This window comes from Limanda limanda, chromosome 6 (genome assembly GCF_963576545.1).
Source record: "Limanda limanda chromosome 6, fLimLim1.1, whole genome shotgun sequence".
NCBI lineage: Eukaryota > Metazoa > Chordata > Actinopteri > Pleuronectiformes > Pleuronectidae > Limanda > Limanda limanda.
Genome location: NC_083641.1, coordinates 26,508,444 through 26,530,015, shown reverse-complemented (window position 1 = coordinate 26,530,015; position 21,572 = coordinate 26,508,444). Strand labels below are relative to the sequence as shown.

At 40.8% G+C, this 21,572-nt stretch overlaps 1 protein-coding gene across 1 annotated transcript in view; it reads right to left on the bottom strand.

Annotated features, from left to right (window-relative positions):
* Positions 1-548: 548 nt before the first annotated feature.
* The window catches only part of LOC133003006 (histone deacetylase 6-like), a 28,507-nt gene continuing 7,483 nt past the window's right edge, over positions 549-21,572 (bottom strand). The window contains exons 2-14 of the mRNA XM_061072592.1: positions 5,462-5,581; positions 4,944-5,081; positions 4,086-4,126; positions 3,074-3,170; positions 2,722-2,774; positions 2,482-2,586; positions 2,146-2,214; positions 1,988-2,063; positions 1,589-1,654; positions 1,391-1,450; positions 1,229-1,294; positions 809-912; positions 549-689 (exon numbers count right to left, since the gene is read on the bottom strand). Of these exons, the coding sequence (XP_060928575.1) occupies positions 638-689; positions 809-912; positions 1,229-1,294; positions 1,391-1,450; positions 1,589-1,654; positions 1,988-2,063; positions 2,146-2,214; positions 2,482-2,586; positions 2,722-2,774; positions 3,074-3,170; positions 4,086-4,126; positions 4,944-5,081; positions 5,462-5,581 (1,047 nt within the window). The 3' untranslated portion in view covers positions 549-637. The remainder of the gene's footprint in view (positions 690-808; positions 913-1,228; positions 1,295-1,390; positions 1,451-1,588; positions 1,655-1,987; positions 2,064-2,145; positions 2,215-2,481; positions 2,587-2,721; positions 2,775-3,073; positions 3,171-4,085; positions 4,127-4,943; positions 5,082-5,461; positions 5,582-21,572) is intronic.

Here is a 21,572-nt window from a genome sequence, read left to right as displayed (position 1 = left end):
TATTTTAAATTTTTGATATTCTATTTCATTTTTGTCCTATTTTATTCTTTTTTATTCTTTTTCATTCTTTTTTATTCTATTTTATACTATTTCTATTTTAATTTTATTTTTTTTGGGTCGAAATTACTGAGCATTGCTTAAAGAGAGCCTGTGACCCAAGTATTTCATTGACAGTGACTGCTTCATGTTATAGATAGATAGGTATATGTTAAATCTTGAAATCCCTTGAGTCCATCTCTGTGTCTCCGGACCACGACTTCGGTGAGATTTGTTAACGTGTGGTGTTGTACCTGTTGTTATCCAGCTCCTAGTCGTGTGGTTCGGTGTTTGTCCGGAGCACTTTGGGTCATTTATGATTATTATATTATAACAGGTCGTGTTCAGTGAGAGGGATTCGCCTGTTAGCTCAGGTGAAGCGACGAGCTAACGATGACAACACATCTTGTCCATCAAGTGATCATTATTCATAATTTCAAACCTCTATAATCCTATATCATCTCAACAAGTGAGTTGTCATGAAGGAAGAACTTAGTAGTTGAGACTAAAACTTGTTTTTTGAACCAGGTTTAATTCTGCTCTTTTGAACATGGAGCCAGCTTCGCCTTCTTTCTTACATCATGGTGGGCGGCAGCAGACTCTACCAGTATGGAAACTGAGTACTAATGGTTTCAGTGATCGACTCCAGGGTACTAAGGGAGCGGGAGAGGGAGAGAGAGAGAGAGAGAGAGGTCGTTGGAGGGCGCTCGGTGCCGTTCATCTGCACAGAGAGATACAGGAGACAGACACCGAGGCGGGTCATGTGACTCACCTTTTAGTTTGAACATAGAAAGGCGGGAAATCAGGAGGTCGTTCAATCAGAGTCTCGACACAGGCGGCGACGACCCAAGCTGTCTCCTGCAGGTTATAAGCTCCCTGCACAGAGAGGGAGGCCGGGTGAGACTGAGGGAGGGAGATCCGTGTCTCGTGCGTTCTTTTCATATTGAGTTATAAAACCAATAAATTAAAAAACAAGTCATAATTTTTCGTTATTCGTTTTCGAATCTGATACCGTAAAAAAATGGATAACGGTTAGTTTTTCTTAGTTTTAGATATTTTGCTCAGATCGAAAATAGTAAATGAAAAAAGGGTCTCAACTGAGTGATTGTGTTGTGTGATTGTGTGTGTGTGTGTGTGTGTGTGTGTGATTGTGTGTGTGAGTGTGTGACTGAGTTATGCATCATTATTTTACCTCGATGGCGAAAATGACTCGACCTTCAGCAATACCCATCAAACTTCTAGTCAAAGTACCTAAAGCCTGAACATGGAACACACAACCACAGACACACACACACACACAGAGTAAGATCAGTGGAAACACAGTAATAAAAATAATCAAAGATCAATAACAAACCCGTGGATTCTCGAGAACAGCATTGAATCCAGAAAAGACCAGAACCAGGTCAGGTTGAAACTGAACACACACAAACACAAACACACACACACATACAAAATGATTATTACCATTATAATAATATATGAATGAGACACATGTGTGTATGTGTGTGTGTGTGTGTGTGTGTGTGTGTGTGTGTGTGTGTGTGTGTGTTACCTCTTGGGCGACAGGTTCTAGCAGTTGTATGAAAGCACTGTAGCAATCAGCATCATTCTTCCCCTTCTGGAGGAAATCACAGGAAGAAGAAAAGATTGTAACAGCGTCTGTTTCCATGGCAACATTTATTTGAATATTTTGGGGGAGGTTAAATAACTGAAAGTAATTGAGTCCTTTTCTATTTGTCTATAGTTCATTTGTCACTTTGTCTGTGTCGTTTCTCTCAACACCAGAGCAGATAAATGAAGATAAACCAAAGATGAAGGAAAAATGAAACCAGTTTGTCTCCACCACCCAGTTCAGTTTCAGTCACGCATGAAATCCACCCAGTTCCTCTGTGAGCAGGAGTGTGGCTGTGGCCTCAGATGAGGACACTCGGTCGTGGGACACGTCTCTCACCTTGTTCCAGGTCACGTTCATGGTCCGTGCACAGTCCGAGAACATGGTGTCAGACTCGGTGCTGACGAAGAGGACACTGGGGGGGGAGGAGGGGGGGTTTTGTCAGTGATAATAAAGTTTGTCAAGTTTGAAACACAAATAGAAGATGAACAGTTTACCTGGGGTCGTCCTGAAATAGCCTCTTGGTCCCGAAAACATAATGGTCGTCCAAGTCCACGATCAACACTCTGACACACACACAGTTCAATGATCAGCCTCGTCACAGACACACACAGACACACACTCTGACACACACACAGTTCAATGATCAGTGTGTTGTTATTAAAGCTTTTAATTGAATCGTATACATGTTATTGATATATTGATTGGCACATAGCAAACTGTCATTTTAATTCTCTGGTTTTACTTCCTTTAAATGACTGACTAGATCGAACACGCACGCACACACAGACACACACACAGACACACACACAGACACACACACCCCTACACACCTGCTGGCTGAGTGTTGGACCTGAGCGTAGCGAGCAGCGATGGCGACGCTGTTGAACAAACAGGCGCCGTGAACCTCGTGGCCCTGGACCAGACTCCCCGGAGGTCTGAGGAGGACAGGAGTGTTACTGCTGATGCGTTCAGGGACCGGCTGCACCTGAACGCAGCACGATAAGATGATGCGTTCAGGGACCGGCTGCACCTGAACGCAGCACGAGGAGCTGCTGCTGCTGCTGCTTTACCTGATGACAGCGAATCCATTCTTCAGTTTAGATTTCATCACCCGGTCAACCAGCTGCAGCACCGCACCCACCGCCAACGAGGACACCTTGTAGGACTCCTACACACACACACACACACACACACACACACACACACACACACACACACACACACACACACACACACACACACACACACACACACAGTTTCACGGGGTTCTATAGTGATCACACACACTCTCTTATGTAACTGCTGGGTCTCTCTCTCTCTCTCTGTGTGTGTGTGTGTGTGTGTGTGTGTGTGTGTGTGTGTGTGTGTGTGTGTGTGTGTGTGTGTGTGTTTGTGTGTGTGTGTGTGTGTGTGTGTTCTTACAGGATACAAGTCACCATAGCCGTTCTCGAGAGACAGAGTTGCTAGTTCCTCTACTGACATCGTCTGAGTTGATTTCATGATGTCTACGTAAGATTTCCTAAAAACAAGACAGTAGAGTCAGTCAGTGGAGAGTAGAGGACAGTTGGAGGACAGTAGAGGACAGTAGAGACAGTCAGAGGACAGTAGAGTCAGTCAGTGGACAGTAGAGTCAGTCAGTGGACATTAGAGGACAGTAGAGTCAGTCAGTGGACAGTAGAGTCAGTCAGTGGACAGTAGAGTCAGTCAGTGAACAGTAGAGGACAGTCAGTGGACAGTTGAGTCAGTCAGTGAACAGTAGAGGACAGTCAGTGGACAGTAGAGTCAGTCAGTGGACATTAGAGGACAGTAGAGTCAGTCAGTGGACAGTAGAGGACAGTCAGTGGACAGTAGAGTCAGTCAGTGGACAGTTGAGTCAGTCAGTGGACAGTTGAGTCAGTCAGTGGACAGTAGAGTCAGTCAGTGGACATTAGAGGACAGTAGAGTCAGTCAGTGGACAGTAGAGTCAGTCAGTGGACAGTAGAGTCAGTCAGTGAACAGTAGAGGACAGTCAGTGGACAGTTGAGTCAGTCAGTGAACAGTAGAGGACAGTCAGTGGACAGTAGAGTCAGTCAGTGGACATTAGAGGACAGTAGAGTCAGTCAGTGGACAGTAGAGGACAGTCAGTGGACAGTAGAGTCAGTCAGTGGACAGTTGAGTCAGTCAGTGGACAGTTGAGTCAGTCAGTGGACAGTAGAGTCAGTCAGTGGACAGTAGAGTCAGTCAGTGGACAGTTGAGTCAGTCAGTGGACAGTAGAGTCAGTCAGTGGACAGTAGAGTCAGTCAGTGGACAGTAGAGTCAGTCAGTGGACAATAGAGGACAGTAGAGGACAGTCAGTGGACAGTAGAGTCAGTCAGTGGACAATAGAGGACAGTCAGAGGACAGTCAGTGGACAGTATTCAGGATTGTTTATTATATACATTTTTTTGGACTCACGTGTGAACGAGAAGCAGCTCCTCATCTGTTGCTTCTCTTGGCTGAAACAACAAGACAGGTGTTAGAAAGACAGACAGTCAGAGAGACAGTCAGAGAGACAGTCAGAGAGACAGACAGACAGACAGACAGACAGACAGACAGACAGACAGACAGACAGACAGACAGACAGACAGACAGACAGACAGACAGACAGACAGACAGACAGACAGACAGACAGACAGACAGACAGACAGACAGACAGACAGACAGACAGACAGACAGACAGACAGACAGACAGACAGACAGACAGACAGACAGACAGACAGACAGACAGTCTAACCTCCACTCTGATGCAGTGAGACAGCAGTCCCATCGTCTCCAGCTCCTTCATGAGGAACGTCACTCTGAGTGGACACTCGTTATGTCTGACAACAACAAAAGTGTCAGCTGATTGTTGTCGTGTGACAGAGACATTTTGCATGTTACGTTTCAAATGTTGTGTAACACACAGACAGGGGGGCGGGGCTTCGTTACCTTGGTCGGCACGGGTGCGGATGATGAGTGAAGTTGTCGTTGTAAACAAGACCAGTACCAGTGGCTACTAATCTTCTGGACAGGTCCTACAGACACACACACACACACACACACACACACACACACACACACACACACACACACACACACACACACACACACGCACACACACACGCACACACACATACACACAAACATAATTTTCAGAGCTCATGTCTGAAAACAGTTTCAGTCTATTTCAAAAACACAGAGTCTGAGATCATGTTCAGTATAAACAGGTAGGGACACATTCGCACACACGCACACACGCACACACACAGCTACACACAGACAGGTTGTGTTTACCAGTGTCTGCAGTCTGTTGTTTAGCACGTCCACCATCTCATCTCTGCTTCCCTTCATCTTTCCTTTCATCTTCATCTCCATGCGACTCTCTCCTCCTCTCCTTGTCTTCGTTCCTTCCTTCATTGGTCCCCACAGGTTCTGATGACGAGTGAAGATGTCAGAGTAAACAAGACACGTCCTACACACACACACACACACACACACGCACACACGCACACACGCACACACACACGCACACGCACACACACACACACACATACGCACACACACACACACACACACACACACACTTGTGTCTGTAGAGCTGTTAGGACAGTCAATCTGTTTTCAGATATTCAATCGAGTCCAGACATTTTCCTCAAATGTCCCAGAGTTGCTGCATGTGAGAACACAAATGTCAGAGTCAATTGCTCTGGACGTTTGTCTGTTGTTGTGAGCGAGTCTGACCCGGACCCACACACACACAGTTACAGACAGACACACACTCGCACAGCTACAGACAGACAGGTTGTGTTTACCAGTGTCTGCAGTCTGTTGTTTAGCTGGTCCAACACCTCATCACTGCTTCCCTTCATCTTTCCTCTCATCTTCGTCTCCTCGCTACTCTCCCTCCCTCTCCTTGCCTTCATTCCTTCATTCTGAAACCAAACACACAACATTCAAACACAAGCAGCTGAAATTAAGACAGACGAAGAGGAAGTGTGTGTGTGTGTGTGTCCACGTGTGTGTCCACTCTGAGACGTCAGGTCAAACACAACCACTGTCCACAGTCATGTCCACAGAGGACCGGTGTTCCAGTTTAACTGGGGATCATGGCAACCGATGATATTTGTTGTCTTTATTCCAGATGTTGTAGGTCGGTTGCAGATTTATCATGTTCACAAAGCACATGTGTCTGAAGTTTTGTTATTACTGAAGGTCTTGTTGAAATAAATTTGTAATTCTACATCACTTGAGTCAATAACGACCCATACAGTATATATTCACTACGGAACACAGCTGCTTTTGCACATCTGATGCATGTGAGTCTTATTTTACAAATCATTACTACTGAGAAAGAGAAATATGTACAATACTAACTAGCTATTAGCTGGCTAGCTTCTTCTCAGCTTAGCAAACCTATATAGATCAACTATAATATAGTTATTGTTGATTGTATCAACAATAACTATAATAACTACTATACCGCTGTGGTGCCATCAAACAGAAGCTCAAGACCTACATCTCTTAAGGGAATAAAAAAGAACGCTTGCTGACTTCAATGCTGCTTTCCCCTCTAACTTTATAATATTGTATTTTAAAATTAAATGTAGATAGCCTGTTATTTATTTGAAGACCAATGTCGACCTGTATAAATATGAGAGTAAAAGACCATGGAAATGTTTTGGACAATCTGAAGTGGTACATAGCTGTTAATATTGAGGTGATATAATATATAGTAATTGTTGATTTTCAATCATGAATACTGACGTCTGTAAATACACACTTAAATATATATCCCATATTATAACACTCATTCTTGCCAGAAGTGCCTTAATAGAGTACTTAATGCTTTATGTACTAATTTCTAGTACATAAAGTCTGTGGTTGTATATACTTAATAGACTGATTGATGAGCATTTGAAAATATCCTTTTGATTTTCTTTATCCAGAGTGTTAGCACGGCTGGTTGCATCACTCCAGACTTACGGTTGACACGGCCATAAAGATTCTTGATTCTGAGTCTGAAATGTCTGAAGCTGAGGACCTATAGAGTAGAATATGTTCCACAGCAGGATCAAGCTGGAGTTGAGGGTGTGTCCTGGAATGCAGCTCTCCTAAATGAAAAGTCTCCTTTGATGAAATAGAAGATTAATCTTTTTTGTCATGGAAGGAGGCTCCTGGAAAAAGATGGCTCCTTTGATGACATAGAAGGAATCTGCTCCTAAATGAACAAGGAAGAATAAGCTATGAACAAAAAGAAACACCCAGCCATGCATGAAGTAACACAGGAAGTAAATATGGGTCATGTTGTGCATTAAAAGGGGTTTGCATAGCTTGTGTATCAAAGAGTTAAAGTGTGGAAGAGTATGAGAGAAAATTCATACTAGAAATCTCTCACACACACTACTAGTGTTGTCTGCCTCAGGGCAACCGGTGTGTCCCCAGGCATTACGCCATAATATATATTATATTTTAAAGTGGCCATAAATATAACTTTTTTGATGATGTCATTATACAGACAGACAGAGAGTGAGAGAGATAGAGAGAGAGACTACTGCCCATCACCCGAAGTTCTTAAAGTTAACTTTTAATATAGTGGTAATATTTCTGAAGTTTCTGCTATGACTACTGTATTTCCTTGTATAAAACAAGTCCTGCAAACATTTCACAATAAAAAAAGATTTGGTGTACAGAAAGGCTGGTGTGCTTTTATTTTGAAGTTTGCACAGGCAGTATGCAATCATTTATATTTGGGACATTTATTTAACAGATAAACATTGAAGGCCAGTGAACTGCAGCTTTTTGCACTTCAGCTTCACCATATACCCAGTCATAAAACCAAGGGTCTTCCCCTCGACTGCAGGTTATAACCTCCCCACACAGAGAATGGGTGACTGAGTGAGTGAGATCTGTGTATCATTCGTTCTTTTCATATTCAATTATAAAAACAAGTAATTATTTCATTGTTCATTTTTGAATCCAACACCAAAAAAAGGAGAATGTTTTGTTTTTCGTAGTTTGGATTTTTGGCTCAGATAGAAAATAGGAAATGAAAAAAAGGGTCTCAACTGAGAGAGTGAGTGTGTGTGTGTGTGTGTGTGTGTGTGTGTGTGTGTGTGTGTGTGTGTGTGTGTGTGTTTGTGTGTGTCTGCGTGTCTGTGTGCTCGTGTGTGGCTGAGTTATGCATCATATTTTTACCTCGAGAATGACTCGACCTTCAACAAAAACCATTAAACTTCCCCTGAACTCACACAGACACACACAACCACACACACGCAGAGAGAGTTAGATCAGTGTAAACACAGTCATACAAATAATCACAGATCAATAACAAACCAGTGGATCTCCGAGAACAGCATTGAATCCAGAAGAGACCAGAACCAGCTCAGGTTAAAACTGTGTGTGTGTGTGTGTTACCTCTCGGGCGACAGGTTCTAGCAGTTGTGTAGCAATCAGCATCATTCTTCCCCTTCTGAATGAAACCACAGGAAGAAGAAAAGACTGAAACTGCGTCTGTGTCCATGGCAACATTTATTTGAATATTTTGGGGGCAGTTAAATAAGTGAAAGTAATTGAGTCCTTTTCTATTTGATCCAGTTCACTTGTAACTTTGTCAGTGTCGTTTCTCTCAACACCAGAGCAGATAAATGAAGATTAACCAAAGATGAAGGAAAAATCAAACCAGTTTGTCTCCACCACCCAGTTCAGTTTCAGACCATGATCAACGTCCCACACACACAATTCAATGAACAGTCTCGTCCAGGTGATGTGTTGTTATTAAACTTTTAATTGAATCTTATTAATTTCGCCCTGGCCCCGCCCACTTGAGTTGACGTTGCAGATGTATTGACTGAAGCACTGACGCACAGCTTGGAGTGTGTCGTGTCAAATTGTGTTAGCCTAATGGAGAAAACTGTTTTCCACTTCACTAAATAAATGATTCTTGTCAGGTATAGAGTTATATTCATAAATGTGAACAACCATGAGCTTAGTGTTCTGAAATTCAAAAACCTGGCAGATATAATGCAGATTCTTATCAGTCAAGATGCAATAACCCTCGTGTAAGATTGTTTTTAAGCGTGCTCACCGCAGCAGAACGCTGTGATGCATGTGAGCAGTAATCTCATTACCCCATTGAGATCTCAAAAAACTGCATAATCATTAGTCACAGTGTGTATTTCCTGTAGAAAAACATAAATCTGTTCTACATTGTTTAAGAAATTGAATAAAGGCTTTGCACTTTAAGTTGTGCCTTAAAACCCGGAGAGAAACTACAGATAAAGATAAAGGTTGAATCAACAAAATTAAATTAGAAAAGTTTTAAATTTTGGAATGTACACAGTGAGATGCTATGAGAACAGAATCATATTGATATTCAAAAAGTGCAAAAACGGACCCGTGTAAAAGCCTTGAACTCTAATAACAAAACTTAGAGAGTCAAATAAAGCTTAATGTGAAATAGTTAACATTTTTAGATATCTCCTGTAATGCAGACACACTTCAAAAATCTCATCACCAAGACCGACAAGATACATGGAAAACTTTCATCACCTCTTCCCGGTCAGATCTATCTGTCTATTAGCACACATGACCTATCTCTGCATGCTTTTATTATCTGAACAGTTAATAAGTTTAATCTGCAAGGCTAAGCCCCTCCTCTTGCTTTTTCTTTATCAATCAATCAATCAATCAAATTTTATCTGTATAGCCCATATTCACAAATCACAATTCGTCTCATAGGGCTTTAACATGGTTTGACATCCTCTGTCCTTAACCCTCAGCAAGAGTAAGGAAAAACTACTAAAAACCCTTTTAACAGGTAAAACCCTTTTAACAGGTAAAAACTTTAACTTTACACCCTTTATATTTATTTTAAGCTGCTGGCAACAAAAAATAATGACTGGACTCTTTAGTTTTACCTAAAAAGCAAGTTTACAGCAGATCTAATCACATCTTCTCATAATAGCAGTGGGCTAAATGAGAGTCTGCAGTGAAAGAGGTCCTTGTAAGGATGAACCCTCGGAGAATGACCAGCTTACTCTGCAGTTCCTCTCATTGCAACTAATTGATTTTTAACTTTAATGTTTCGGTTCACGCTCATTTGTCCCCTTGCAAGGTTTTTAGCTGCAGAAAGCGTCTGCTTCCTGTGACCAAGGCTGTAAAAGGCACTTAACTACTTCATAAAAGGCAGGAAAACAAAGTTAGCAGCTAGCTGGTGAACACAGTGAAGCATTTAACAGAGTCACATAGTTTCCCCGGGAGTTAGTGGAAAATGAAAAGTGCTAAAGGGGAGCGATTATTGGATTAACGCTCAGCAGGTGGAAAGAAACACACGTAGAGATGGATGAGGATGTTGCTGTGTGTGTGTGTGTGTGTGTGTGTGTGTGTGTGTGTGTGTGTGTGTGAGAGATGTATTAATCAGTAACTACCTGCTGACAGGTGAGATTCTGTACAGCTTGATTTAACTGTTCCCATGTTGTCAGAAATATATCTTATATATCTTTCATATATCTTAAATAATGTGTTTTTGCTATTGATGGCAGGTAGGTAGTAGATAGAAAGATAGAGAGAAGTATAGATAGATAGATAGACAGATAGATAGATAGATAGATAGATAGATAGATAGATAGATAGATAGATAGATAGATAGATAGATAGATAGATAGATAGATAGATAGATAGATAGATAGATAGATAGATAGATAGATAGATAGATAGATAGATAGATAGATAGATAGATAGATAGATGGGGTTATGGATAGATGGATAGATAGATAGATAGATAGATAGATAGATAGATAGATAGATAGATAGATAGATAGATAGATAGATAGATAGATAGATAGATAGATAGATAGATGATAGATAGATAGATAGATAGATAGATAGATAGATAGACAGACAGACAGACAGACAGATAGATAGATAGATAGATAGATAGATAGATAGATAGATAGATAGATAGATAGATAGATAGATAGATAGATAGATAGATAGATAGATAGATAGATAGATAGATAGATAGATAGATAGATAGATAGATAGATAGATAGATAGATAGATAGATAGATAGATAGATAGATAGATAGATAGATAGATGAGGTTATGGATAGATGGATAGATAGATAGATAGATAGATAGATAGATAGATAGATAGATAGATAGATAGATAGATAGATAGATAGATAGATAGATAGATAGATAGATAGATAGATAGATAGATAGATAGATAGATAGATAGATAGATAGATAGATAGATAGATAGATAGATAGATAGATAGATAGATAGATAGATAGATAGATAGATAGATAGATAGATAGATAGATAGATAGATGGGGTTATGGATAGATGGATAGATGGATAGATAAATGGGAGTGGGGCAGGGTTATGAATGGATGGATGGATGAAAAGATGAATAGACACTTTGTTGATCCTGAGGGAAATTCAGACATCAAGCAACTTGTGTGACAGTGTCAAAGAAAAGCAGAACACATATATTAAATGTACAATAACTGACTTCAGCCACTAGGGATCATGGGAGTTGTTGTCATCAACGACATTTCTGCTCCTGACAGAATGTCAAAAAACATTATGATCCATTACAATGAGCAATAAAAGCAGTGGAGGTTAAAAACAGCTGACTGAAATTGAAAGAATTGTACGTATTAAATCTTTAACATCAAGAATCTATGTTTGTGTTATCTTCCCATGCTGCTATTTTATAATCTTGACCTGGACTAATTGGTTAAAAATCTAGAAAAGTCAAGTAATATATTTAGCTCCAAAGGGATCAAATGGTGAACAATCAGCCGAAACACAAACAGAACTCCAACATCAAAGTGTTCGGCAGCAGCAGCAGAGATCTGACTGACACGTGCAGATGTTTCTATAACCCGCCTCCAGACTCATGTGACCGACATTTGAAGCAGCGTAAGAAAAAGGTGATTTAGTTGCTTCAAATTTAGTTATTTATTCCAACGCTTTCAGAAACGGCCACATGAGAAAAAACATTCCTCAAAAGCTTCGGTTCCTCGAGGTCGACCCTGATGCTGCTCCGTTCTGTTCAAGGTGAAAAACCTTTGATTACAATTGAACTCATTTGGTTTCCAGGAGCGAGAGGAGCAGCTCTTTGAGAAGACTGAGCCTCGGTGAATCCTTTAGTTTATCACTCTTAATAAGAGTCTCTGCACCGGGCCACACTCCATTACGCTTCGGCCACATGATGAATTACGTTCTCCTTCAATGACTCCTTGACCCCGAGGGATGTTTAATTAATCTGAGGCTGGACGTGGCCGCCATTAGTCGGAGGAACAGTGGCTGGCGCCGTCCATCCCCCCGACCTTACTGCTATTTGAATGTGAGACAACCTCGGCTGCTAATCGGGTTTGAATATGAATATGGGGGGGGGGGGGGGGGTCTGGGTGTAGAGCAGGTGGTTCCCCGTGGGATGTGTGGACCTCCGGGGGAAATTATTCAATTCATCAGAAACAATCTGACCCTCACGAAAATCACAATTAGAGGAACTGTAGCCGAATTCTAATGAGGAGTCGTCCTCACCGATGTCGTATCAAGTTAATAACGACCTCAGTTAATTTAGTGGTGAATCAACAGCAGCGATCGTCTGTGTGGCATCGTGGGACCTAATCAAACAGATATATGTGTTCGTTTGGACTCTGAGACATGAAATATTTCAAAACCCAAAAGGTTTAATTTAATTAAACAGCTAATTATTGAACCCGAACGTGACCATGAACTCTTTCTGAATCTTTTTTTCTCTTAGCAGTTTCTCAGTGTGATCAGGGTGAGAGGACCTTCACCACCTTGTTACTGTTATCCCACCACAGGGGGCGCTGTCGCAAATTCTTAGTTAGTTGTATTTACATTGAAAGATGATAAAGTATCTTGGATTTTATTATAAATGAACAAAACGCCATAAAAGAAACAACCTTGTCACGGAATCCTTTGCTTCGGTCATACTTACTCCAACCACTAGAGGTCTATGGATCATAATCATGGCCTTTATCAGCTATTTGTTCCTTCAGCAGGAGGACAAACCAGAAAGCAATAGTTTATAAATTCATAAAGAGCAAAATGCAAAAGATTATCTTCCGATGAAAAGTAAGCTTGAAGTAAAAATTAAAGACCAGTACAACTTTATGACTTTCTTTAATTTTCTAAATTCAAGTCTCTTCAAACTGAAGAAGTAAAGTCGTTACGGTGAACATCGTGTATGCAATGATTTTAATTTAATGTTTTGTATTATTGTGCGTTAATTAATAAAGAAATTCCCGCACTGTGCTACCTCCAGACGATTTAGACCAAGCAACGTTTTTAAGCCTCGTGAACAAGAATGGAAACGATCTGAAAGGCACAAAATAATATGAAACATCTTGTTTGGCAAATGCTTAAGTTCAAGCTACAGTTAATAAAAAAAAATGCAAATGTGTTTATACTTCTACTTTCATCATATTATATAGTACAAGCAGATTATCTGTTTTTAACGACACTTTTCCACACGCTCAGCTGTTTGTGACAAAAATACTAAAAATCTTCAGACTCCAGATATTTACCCTTGATATGAAAAGCTCATTCCGTCGGCCTCCTCCCTCTAAGAGCACTTTATGGCTTTCTAGGGCTTTAAGCTACTTGCTGGGTTTATGATAAAGTCGTCCTTGGCTCGGGCATCGACTGTAACGACCGGAGTTTCATGACTGTCTGGCACATCAAGGTCTTTTCTTTATTCATCATGTGATGATTCATTTTCGGTGGCGTGCGCTAAATGCAGAACTTTGTGACACAGAAAAACATTTCTTCCCATAATCATAAAGGAAGGATTCAAACCTGCACTTTGTATAACACGTAGATTCTGATCGTCCACGCTTCAACATGGCAATAAGGGTTGCAAATGGGCAGAAAGTTTCCGGTAAATTCCACTGTGCATTCTTCCATCACATGCACAGATAACTCCCAGCATCCTTCACTCTACAGCAGGGCTATTGAGGCCTGCTGTAGTGTGCAGGACTAGTCAGGTAAGTTTCCATGATATTACTGGGGAAAATATATTAGCATGCTTATTGAGGATTGTTCATCTGTTCATCTAGCCTATTTCCATTCATTTATCCATCAATTGTTAAATATGTTTACAGACGATTCCAATTGTTTGGCTAACTATTTATATCTCTGGCATTGCATTAGTGTTTTTTACAAACTTTTTTCTCATCTTATTCTACAGAACAATGCCACGTGCACTCTCTCATGTGTGGAGACACTTCACCCCATCCAATGTAGAAGGAAAGGCTGTGTACATTTGCAAATACTGTGCAAAGACCTATGTTAAGAATGACACAACAATGCAGAAGCATATAGTCAAGTGCCCAAAGTTTCCTCAGGGCTCAAATCAGCCTATGAAAAAACAAAATGTTTATATTTATGTCTGTATATGACAAGGTAAATACAGTTAGTATAAATTACCCACAACATTTCCAGTTATTCCTGTTAATTCCCGTTAATTCCCGTTAATTCCCATGGAAAGTTTCCAACTTTGCAACCCTAACGGCAATACAAATTCATCAGACTCACACAACTTGAGTGGCATGTTTTTCCTCTTTCTGCCGAGAGACCCTCAGCGTGTCCTGATGCTGCAGCTTGAGCTTCTCCTCTCCCTCTACTGTACATCTGTCTGCACCACAAACCGCCTCTCGCTCTCAGGACTCACGGTGAATTAACACTGACAGCGGGGAAAATGGCTGCATGAGTTGTGGAGTGGGGTGGGGGGGAAGGAGTCAGGTCGTGAATTCGGCCTCAGAAAATATCACGTTGAAAGTGTGAAGTTTTCTGTAATTCTGTTATAGCGTCTCTTGTGAAAGGTCACGGCCGACACGACTGAAATGTGTGAGCTGCAGACTGCCAGCTGGAGTCACACTTACAATGGGGCCTGGAAGAAAAGCAAAGCCACACACCTCCTGAGCTCATATCACCTCTGATATCAGATGAAGGTGACATGCATTTCTGTTTTCAGCTTGATTTGACTGTTCCCATGTTGTCAGATATATATGTTATATATCTTTTACATATCTTAAATAATGTGTTTTTGCTATTGATCCTGTATGTATTCTGTTTTGAGATAGATAGAAAGATGGCAGGTAGGTAGGTAGGTGATAGATAGATAGATAGATAGATAGATAGATAGATAGATAGATAGATAGATAGATAGATAGATAGATAGATAGATAGATAGATAGATAGATAGATAGATAGATAGATAGATAGATAGATAGATAGATAGATAGATAGATAGATAGATAGATAGATAGATAGATGGATGGATGGATGGATGGATGAATGGATGGATGGATGGATGGATATGTAGATATATAGATAGATAGATAGATAGATAGATAGATAGATAGATAGATAGATAGATAGATAGATAGATAGATAGATAGATAGATAGATAGATAGATAGATAGATAGATAGATAGATAGATAGATAGATAGATAGATAGATAGATAGATAGATAGATAGATAGATAGATAGATAGATAGATAGATAGATAGATAGATAGATAGATACACAGATAGACAGACAGATAGACAGATAGATAGAGAGAGTATGGATAGATATATGGGGTTATGGATGGGTGGGTAGATAGGTATGGGTAATGGATAGATGGATAGAAGGATGGAAAGAGAGATGGGAGTGAGGCAGGGTTATGAATGGATGGATGGATGAAAAGATAGATAGATAGATAGATAGGTAGATAGGTAGATAGAGAGAGTATGGATAGATAGATAGATTGATAGATTGATAGATAGATAGATAGATAGATAGATAGATAGATAGATAGATAGATAGATAGATAGATTGATAGATAGATAGATAGATAGATAGATAGATAGATAGATAGATAGATAGATAGATAGATAGATAGATAGATAGATAGATAGATAGATAGATAGATAGATAGATAGATAGATAGATAGATAGATAGATAGATAGATAGATAGATAGATAGATAGATAGATAGATAGATAGATAGATAGATAGATAGATAGATAGATAGATAGATAGATAGATAGATAGATAGATAGATTGAGTATGGATAGATATATGGGGTTATGGTGGATGGGTGGGTAGATAGGTATGGGTAATGGATAGAAGGATTGAGAGATGGGAGTGGGGCAGCGTTATGAATGGATGGATGGATGAAAAGATGAATAGACACTTTATTGATCCTGAGTGAAATTCAGGCATCAAGCAACTTGTGTGACAGTTTCAAAGAAAAGCAGAACACATATATTAAATGTACAATAACTGACTTCAGCCGGGTGACATCCATTTCTGTTTTCCTGCAGAGCTGCAGGTTAGCACAAAGCGTTTCCCTGCCTGTTTGCATTCAGCGGCTTAATCCTCAGATACCACATCCCTGAGTCACATCTAAATTGCAATGATCACAGGTGTGTTCAGCTGCATGAGGTTAGAGCTGCGGCCTCAGTGTGGCAGCTCTAACCTCACACTGCTCCTCTCTCTCTCTCTCTCTCTCTCTCTCTCTCTCTCTCTCCCTTCCGGCTCCTCGGGTTTGTCTCGCCCGCTCTCTGCATGCTGAGCATCTTCCAATCTGGCCTCGAGCGATGGAGGGACCAGCGCGCTCGGTGTCAGCTCTCCTCAGGATTGTCAGGAGTCCTCAGTCAAAGCCCCCCCCCCACCGGCTGGCCCTGCAGGCTCCGAGCAAATTAACCAGGAGGCGAGACAGGGGAGAGGGAGAGGGGGGGGGGTGACACTGACAGGAACTTTTTTTTCTGTTTATGCTGCAACAGTATTACTCCCTCACAAAAAAAAAGACATCCTCCGAGATCCCTGCTGCCGGTGGTCATTTCATTTGGGGAAAGAATGTGAGGGGGGGTAATAAATAAATATGGAATGCACTTCTCTGCTATGGCAACACACCGGGCAATAACATGAACATTCATAATATTTTTTTTATTTTGCTAATGGGCCAAAACCATGAAGGCCATGAACTGAGTTAAAAACCTGGCTGTAGTTCAACTCTTTGTGAGGTTTGTGAAGTCTGCTACTCGTCTCTTTTTGTCCCCTGGAAACAATATATAATTAACAGTTAAAACATGACAAAAAAATGGTTATCTCAATGTTGTCCCCTCAAATAAAATGATGATTTTCATGATTTATCTTAAGCTTAAACATTCTTATTTTTTTATTTTTTTCTTTCAATGTATTAACTCTTTAATGTATCAACTCTTCATTGTACCCTTGGCACCATTGTAAATGAGGGTCTTATTCCTCAATGTGTTTTCAGAGGCTTAAATAAATAATTTTTTGTATTTGCATCAGTCACTTTTTGCATCACGTGTGTTGTTGAAAGTTGTTTTCTTCATTTGCAGTGTGTTGACCTCACCAATGTTTGAGTGACCTCCAAACTGAGCTAAATAAACTTCAGCCACCTCCAGACTTTCCAAACTCCGAGTTCAACTCCCACGTTGATTAGCAGCGGAACAACCTGCTGCTCACGACGTTCTGTCGCGGAGAAAGTTTCACGAAACGCTGCTTTTACTTTGGTCCACTTTTCTTTCTGAAGAGTCTTGACGGAGCGTGTGCAGGATTTTTTTGACATGCATCTGTTGTTTAAAAAATCAACAACGTGTGTGAAGTTGAAACTTAAGTGGAATGAAAGTGAACGGCTCTCGACAGCAGCATCGCCTCCATTGAAGGCTGCATTGTTAAAGTGGCGCACACCATGATTCACATCCTACCCGGAAACCTGCTGTTTATAATTTCATGAAAGGAGCGAGCCAGCTGTCGGACAAAAAAAACAACTAAATAATGTGTTCAGGGTCAGCAATTAACTCTCTCACTCACTGGTGAAAAAACTGCGTATGAGAGTGAAGCATATTGCTTTAACAGGTAAAGACAATAAGTAGCCTTTATATATAAAGGTAATTTTTGTTTTTTTTATGTTGAATAGAAACTTCAGCAAGGCCAGAGCAAACTTTAAAACATCTAAAGTATCGATTCAGTTTTTTAAAAGTTAGAATTTGAAGAAACTATTAAAACAGATACGTTTTTAATCCCAAAATTCCACTGAAAAGAACTATGAGGAGAACTTCGGGGACCAACTTGTTCCAGGAACAGAGAGTGAAGCACTTTGTAAACCTGTCATTTGAAAATGAAATTTTTTGCAAACCTATTGGATACTTAGTCGTTTAAATCCGTTTAAAGCTCCTCATCACCTCAGCGTCCACAAGCTCTCCTGGAGACAGAACTTTCTTTTTGCAGGTGATTTATTGTTCTCTAAATCAGAGTTTTGTTTTAAACATGTAGTTCCCTCACATATAAACTTATTTTGGACACAGATATGGTCAGAGGGTTGGTTGGATATAGACTCAAACAGAAAAGAGAGAGAGAGAGAGAGACAATCAGAGGTAGAGTTGTGGTCTTCAGGGAATTCGCCTGAGTGTCGCAGTCTGACACCAGCAGAAAACAGAGCTGGATCTGGTTCACACTCTCAGAACTGTGTTTCATTACGTGAGCACTGTGGTACAAGCATGTACCTGCACAGTTTGGTAGATAGTCTTGAGATTTACTTGCCAAAAGGAAAATATAGTTGCATTTGGTTAGTTTCAGACCCGATTTGATCCAGAATGGCCAAAGGCTTTACTTCTAATTGATGGTGAGTGGATTTCCCTTTAATATTTCTTGCTTTATTAGATTTTGTACGAATGACAGGAACCCTTCATGGAAATATTGGACTTGTTAAACATTGATGAAAAGAGGCATCTTAAATCAGTTGTGCATTTTCATCCAGGTGCTTTGTCTATAAACAATTTCCCAATTGAGTGGGTGCTGCAAATGCTCTCCATCATCATTCAGAATATCAAGTTATGAAGTTACATAAACTCATAGATTTCATCCGTAATGTGCAGCCCTAGTGACTGAGAAACTAATGATATCTCAGAGTTAAAAGGATCCTCAGAACATTTATGGACAAAAGTAAACAGACGTAAAAAGATAACGCCCATAAGTCGGTGATAACTCTGCTGCAGCACGACAGCCTGCAGGGATCTGTGCTCCCATTAAGCCAGAGGAACAGGAGTGAAAGCATCAGCCGCTGATGATGGGAGATCAAGCTGCTTCCAGCTCATCCCTGAGGAGCCTGATGGGGCTGAGATCAGAGCAGGAAGGTCAAGGTGCCTCCGTGGCTTTGTGCACGAGGGAAATGTCACGAGTAAACACGACCAAACACAAACTGCAAAAACTGCACGCTATTGTCTTAATTATTCTCGTTTGCTGTAGAATCAGAGGAGTGGTTTGCACTTATTTGCTGTCTTGCATGATGAAAAATGAGCGGATTGATATCGTTCTCTCATGCAGCCTTTACATCTGAAGCTCCGCCTCAATGAAAACATGCAGGAAACACAGTGGCTCTGTCCAAACCATGAAATCCAACTATCACTTCATCTAAAGTTTGTTTAATCTGCACAAAAACAAGGCATTGAAAGAAAAATTGTGTGTTTTTTGTTGTTGTGTGTGTTATTCTCAGCAGGGAGAAGTGATTTTCTCTGGTTTTGTGTCTGACTACAAACCAATGAGCCTCCTGCTAAAAGCATAAAGGAGATGTTCACATACTTCAGCATTAGAGACATATTCAGAGAAGAGATAAAGACTCAATCACATTTAGTTCTTAGTCAAAAAAATGAGCATAATAGAAGTGAATATTCACGCAGTTGAAACTAAAGTAATTTCTGTAACACTTTAATTTACAGAGTCTGTAACGCAGAAGACAAACTGACAGTTTCCCTCCAACAGCTTGACATTCATAAAGCATATTTAAAAAGCCCAGCAGAGCAAAAACAGGGGGGGGGGGGGAGACACACCCCCGGGGGGTAAAGAGCCGAAGACAGAGATTCTCTTACAGATAATTACAGTGACAGTGTTGGATCTATGATATTAAGTCGTTCCACCAGACCACAGCTTTTATAAAAGCAGCTGTAAATGCATTTGTGCAATAGATCGTTCTATTGTTGGAGAAAAGGCTGAATTCCAATATGTAGATACAGGTGATTGATCATCAGCTGCCCTGTGACTTCAAAATGAACTCTGCACAGAGGTTTGACCATATGCTTCCTAATGTGTGACTCCTATCTTCCAGCTGTTAAGAGGCTTCTAGTCACTGATTATTATGAAGGGTGAATTCTGATAAAGGAAGACGAGCAGAGGAGCGAGAGAGACGGAGGAGAAATGGGTTTGATCTTGAAGGAGAGGAAAGGGCGAAGGAGTCCTCGGGGCCTCGACTTCTCTAAAAGGTGCTTGTAGCCTCCAGGGAAGATTCTCTCTCTCTCTCTCTCTCTCTCCTCCGTCTCCAGCTCTGTGTGTCTGCATCCTCATCTCCCTCCACCCCCGCTACTCACGATCAATTATGATTGACAAGCGCTCTGGTTCAGAACTCGTTTAAGCCGCTTGATCTGCGGGTAGATATCAGCCCTCCTCCCAATTTCCTCCTCCTACATCCCGTGGTTAAGCCACTCTGAGATCATGCAGAGTACCTGAGGAATCGCTGCTTCCACTGAAGTCCTTGCCACATGTTGAGGACTGTTAACTCAAGAGGACCAGGTCAAGTGACGGAGCCGTGTTGACTCGTCAGAAGAGGAAAAGGAAAGTTTATTTTCACCATGTGTTGCACAGAGCTGTGAGATTTTGAAACAGTCCTGGGAGCTTGTGCATTTGTTGGACTGTTTTCAGAAATATGCCAGAAAATGGATTATTATCCTCAGCATCTCCCTGAAGCTCCGGTGCAAACAGTCCTCATGTGCCTGGGGTTTGACTCAGATGTCCCCACATGAGCATGATGATGAGGTGTGTGTTCAAAGTGTTGTGCAAACCTTCAACATCCAGGCTGGATTCTTCATGTGAATCATCCATGTGATGGACGGATTCTCACGTGTGAAGTTACCTGCTGGGTTTTCTACAGCTGCTCACGCAAAGGACCAAACCAATAGATCTGACATCACGGGGGGATTAGAGTATTTCAGCTTTGAGATTCAGTTACTGCTCATGTAGTTCTCCCCTGTGAGTGTTTAATGGTTTGGTCAGTTAGGTTATATGAGGCCCTCGTGGCTCATTTTGGGAGGAGGTCTGTTAATTGAGTGGATCGAGTTATTTTCACTCGTTATGTTTTGTTCATCTCTTTCTAGGGCTTTGAAAATCAGTTAGTTTCTTGTTGAAACTCTAAATTTGTGTTTTGTGCCTTCGCTGCTTGTGCACAATAAATAGATTAAAAGTTAAACATCAAATCAACCTGAGCAGCAGATGAGTCATGTTTCTGTTTTGGGGAATGAAAGAATCATTTCCACATTTGTCTGTAGCTCGGCAGGAAGTTGATCCATCACTGAAATATTGTAATTGGAAAAACTACAAGATAGATAAACGCGGAGCAGTCATGGTCCCAGAGGCTGATCCCTTCCTCTACCGTCACCATGAAGTTCAAGGTTCTAACTGTTGGATGGTTTTTAGTATTCAAGTTTCCTAGATCATAAATACAAAATGACTGATGGGTTTTCATCTAGCGTCACGGTTTGTGTTGGTCTCTGTTTAGTACTGTGACACTGTCGTATATTCGTTAGAGTAGATCATTTTGGCATGGGTTTAAAACATAATGTTAGGCTTACATTTATGATGCCTATCTTCTGGACTCTCAGACATTCTCACAGATTCCTCCAAATGTTTATCTTATTAGTTTTCTCCCTCTTTGGAAGGACCTTTGACCTTATTTCTGACCAGCTAATGGATGGCTGTAGAGGGAAGGTTCTTGACCAGTGTGTTTTCATCTTCAGGTACAAAAACATGTCCTTATTTAGGCAGAAGGCCCTATGTGGGACGGCATATTACCTGAAGTTATGGGCGGAACTAACCT